The sequence below is a fragment of the Drosophila pseudoobscura genome, chromosome 3 (assembly GCF_009870125.1).
Source record: "Drosophila pseudoobscura strain MV-25-SWS-2005 chromosome 3, UCI_Dpse_MV25, whole genome shotgun sequence".
Lineage (NCBI taxonomy): Eukaryota > Metazoa > Arthropoda > Insecta > Diptera > Drosophilidae > Drosophila > Drosophila pseudoobscura.
Genome location: NC_046680.1, coordinates 8,126,625 through 8,130,989, shown reverse-complemented (window position 1 = coordinate 8,130,989; position 4,365 = coordinate 8,126,625). Strand labels below are relative to the sequence as shown.

Below are 4,365 nucleotides of genomic sequence, written 5' to 3'. Positions count from 1 at the left end.
TGCCACCCGATCCGCTTAGCTGAGCCCCAGTCTCATCTCTGCTTTGGGGGCGAGGACTAATTAAATATTTGTTGTGCCAGGCTCTGACAACGCTGTAATTGTTGAAGGAAACTTTGGACATGCTCTTGAGGGGGAAATGGAACTTAAAGCTGTCAGAGAAAGCAGCGGTTCCACTGGCAATGGCTGTGAAACTGGCACCGGCACTGGCACTGGCACTCGCACTGCTACTGGTACATTTCAATTTCAATGTTCTCTATGTTAATCGAATTCAAGCAAAGCAATGGCTGCCAGTTGAAACTGTTCCTTCTTCTTGTTGGTGCCACCATTGCAGAATCACGTATACGTATTCGTCTGAAGTGGTGTATTTCGCTTTCTTCCGTGGCCTAGTTACGGAGATATCTGGGGCTCTCAAATAGGAGAGGTTCCTGCTTTTACTAGAGAAAATCAATCAAATTTTGAGTGGCAAAGTGTTTGACATCCGCGTTCGCTTAATTGATTGCCCCATCAGCAGCAGAAACATCACAACTCTGGATATCCATCAATGCCAGAGTGAAAATCACATTAAACGCTTCTTAACTGTTTAATTGAGGAGAAGTATACGCAGAACAGAGTTTGATATGTTAATCGGGTCATAAGTTAATCAAATTATGCCCATTAAAAGTCGAAAACTGTTATTACACCCTCCTCTCACATTTGACTTTGCTGTGACTGTGACTGTGAAAAGTTGCTAGTTATTGATTAGTTTCAAACTTTATTCATCGCATAATCATTCAATCCTCTGAAATTTAACACCTTCGTCAGAAGAAACTTTGCCATTTTCTCTCTATCCTGTGGGTCTTGTGGCATTGGCAATTTATTTGCATATTTCAAGATGCAGCATTGACATTTGCAGCACAGTAGCGGCAATAGTGCATACCACAGAATACATACATAACTCGCTGTTTCTGGGTTAAAGATTCTGTGGCTTACTTTTAAGGTTCGGTGCTGGTGTTCGGAGCGAAAGTTTCTCTGGCGGTTTTGTGCGGCAAATTTGTGTAAAGAAATCAATGAACAGCACACAAAACTCCCTGCAGAAAGTTGGTTCTGTGTTGTTTCGGGATCTCTAATTGGCTCATAAATAATACAGCAAGGCAACAAGTCAGTCTTGGGTACAGATAGTACTTAAGTATACGAGCATAGAGTGTGTCTAAACATACTTGAATGGAATCCATTTAAAGACCAAGCCGCAACCTTTTCCCTTTTGCTGTTTTTGTGGGGAGAATACATGCACATATATTTTTCGGACCAATAGATGAAATGCTGAACGAGAGTTGGATGGTATAATTGGTTTTTGTGGGAAAGGGACCTGCACTTCTTGGCAACAACTTTTGGCCAGCTGCTGCGGTCTGTCCACTCTCCCTCTTTCTTGTCAGTCCATCTCTTTCGTATTAGCAGCTGTCGAGCGAAAAGGAACTCCATCTCCTTTTTTGGGGAGACCGAAAACCCAATTTATAAGCATCAAGGAATACAAAATGTGTTGACTGCTGCTTCTGTGGGCAATTTCCGCTTACCTTTTGCCTTTTTTGGCCACACCTTGTGGTGGACACAAAACTTTTTCTTTGCCAGAAATATCAACAAGTGTTGCCAAAGAAGTTTACCACCCTACTGAATTCCTTTGGTGACATGACTTTTGACCCTGGCACATCTTCTGCGTGGCAGGACAAGCATCGCACCGAAATCCAAAAGTTTTCCTTCTTCCCTAATTGTGTTTGCCTAATTCAATGAGAGCCTCCTGCTTAACTGAATGCCATTTCAGGCTCGCTCCCCTGCCAACTAATGGAATTTGAATTTTTCCGATAATGTTATTTGCACAAGTTTCGCTTTCAATTAACGTGTCCAACATCAAAGCTGCTGGGACAATCCTTTTTGGGCCTGAAACACAGCACAGCATAGCACAGCACACGGCAGTAATTAATTGAGTTGACCAGCCTACCCTCCTGCCTTGCTTCGGTGTTGATCGGCGATAAGAATAATGCAAAGGAGCACCGATATCATTGTTGTAGCCCCCCAACAGGGCGGCCATTAGCGCAGGTGTGGCCTGTCACTGACAGACAGGACAGGAGCCTGAAGGTGACAGAAAAGGACTCACTGAAATGGTTTTGGGATCTGCGAATCCGTTTCGTTCTTTCGTTTCGCTTCGCTTCGCCACTTTTATGTCGGGCCTTAACTGTCAGAACTGTTATTGTCGCATTAGCCAGAATGTCGACGTTTTAATTGTAGGACATTTCGGCCAGACAACGGGGCGTATACAAATTGCGGCTTCTATGTATTTGCGGTCTGTCTGCCCTTGACAGAAGAATGTTACGGGTGAAGGTAAACCCATCAAAAAACACTTACAACACTCAACCAGCAAAGGGATACACATTCAAATTCGCAGCCAAGCAATTGAATACGTGTCTGAGTGGATCTGGAACCTATGTGCAATCGAGCGGAGCAGCAAAAGCAGCAACTGCAATTATGAGTACGAGTATTCACACATTCATTCACTGGAAATCCGATACCTTGACAGTTTTCGTATTGCAATAAAAAGCATTTTCCCGCACTCCCTGCCACCCCGCTCTGACCCGATTCAAAGGGAGTTCAATTGAAAAATCCCTTTTCAGAAATGTTTCACATTTCCAATTACAATGTCATGGAAATTTTCGTGCTGTTTAATGCCCTATGGGTTGGCGCGGTAGTCTGGCATTTTCCTTGACCCGGCGTTAAGGCGCACTCCCCTTGAAGTGGGCCGTTTTGTAGGGTATTGCTTCGGTGTAATTGGAATCTTGGCATATGCACAGGGCTTACAGAATTGACTTGAATCGATTTGACTTTGCCTCTGACTTTCACATCAACAATCATATTCGATAGACATTGGATTCCAAAGGATATTGATTCCAGTATGTGGCTGTTATTTCTCTCCCTCATACTGCCGCCCCTTGTGGCACCCAGCCCGTCCACGGAGCTGTACCGCGTGCCGCTGCGTCGCTTTCCCTCGGCCCGGAATCGCTTCGTGCAGTTTGGCATACGGATGGATCGATTCCGACTGAAGTACAGCAGAGTGGATGGGCGCAGTCGGCCGAGAGGCGGCTGGGAAGTGAGAAGCGAGCCACTAAGCAACTACCTAGACGCTCAGTACTTTGGGCCGATCACCATCGGCAGCCCGCCGCAGACCTTCAAGGTGATCTTCGACACGGGATCCTCGAACCTGTGGGTACCCTCCACCAGCTGCGCCCCCACGATGGTGGCCTGCATGGTGCACAGTCGCTACAACGCGCGGCAGTCGAGCAGCCATCGCCGGAACGGGGTCCGCTTCGCCATCCACTACGGCAGCGGGAGTCTGGCCGGTTACCTCTCCAGCGACACGGTGCGGGTGGCTGGCCTGGAGATCCAGAATCAGACATTCGCAGAGGTCACCACGATGCCGGGCCCCATCTTCCTGGCAGCAAAATTCGATGGGATCTTCGGGCTGGCCTATCAAAGCATCTCCATGCAGGATGTTAAGCCTCCATTCTACGCGATAATGGAGCAGAAGCTGCTCAGCAACCCCGTGTTTAGTGTGTACCTCAACAGGCAGCAGGAGCACCCAGAGGGGGGAGCACTGTTCTTCGGGGGATCCAATCCGAGGTACTACCGAGGCAACTTCACCTACGTTCCGGTGAGCCATCGCGCCTACTGGCAGGTGAGGATGGAGGCGGCTACCATCAACGACCTGCGACTCTGCCAGCATGGCTGCGAGGTCATCATCGACACGGGGACCTCCTTCTTGGCCCTGCCCTACGACCAGGCGATTCTCATCAACGAGTCGATAGGCGGGACACCCTCCGAGTATGGCCAGTACTCTGTTCCCTGCGACCAGGTTCCGCAGCTGCCACGACTGACCTTTCAGCTCGGGAGTCAACAGTTCTTCCTGGACGGCAGCAACTACATCTTCCGCGACGTCTACCAGGATCGCGAGATCTGCTTCTCGGCCATCATCGGCGTGGACTTGCCCTCGCCCAGTGGTCCCCTGTGGATACTCGGGGACGTCTTTCTGGGCAAATACTACACAGAGTTTGATATGGGCAATCATCGGATTGGATTTGCCGAGGCCAAGAACTAATCCAACTGTTTATCTCCGATGTGTTTCGTTCTTGTTGGAGAAGCATGAAGTTTCATTGTTCCATTAATATATACATTTATATTTTGCAACTGTTGTTACAATCGAGCAAACCTCTTAGCAGGGGAGGGATATGGGGTTTTTGGGATTCTTCCAACAAGCTGTTGCTATTTTTTGGCACGTGTATGTCACGATATTCGGCCTGGAAGGCTGGGGCTGGAGGGGACTGAAATCAGAACGTAATTTTA

The 4,365-nt window shown here is 47.9% G+C and overlaps 1 protein-coding gene across 1 annotated transcript; it reads left to right on the top strand.

Annotated features, from left to right (window-relative positions):
• The first annotated feature begins 2,857 nt into the window (after positions 1-2,857).
• Positions 2,858-4,221, top strand: LOC4803883 (lysosomal aspartic protease). Its single transcript, XM_001360494.4, has one exon. The coding sequence runs from the start codon at positions 2,921-2,923 to the stop codon at positions 4,118-4,120; it is 1,200 nt and encodes a 399-aa protein (XP_001360531.2). The 5' UTR covers positions 2,858-2,920; the 3' UTR covers positions 4,121-4,221.
• The last annotated feature ends 144 nt before the right edge of the window (positions 4,222-4,365 follow it).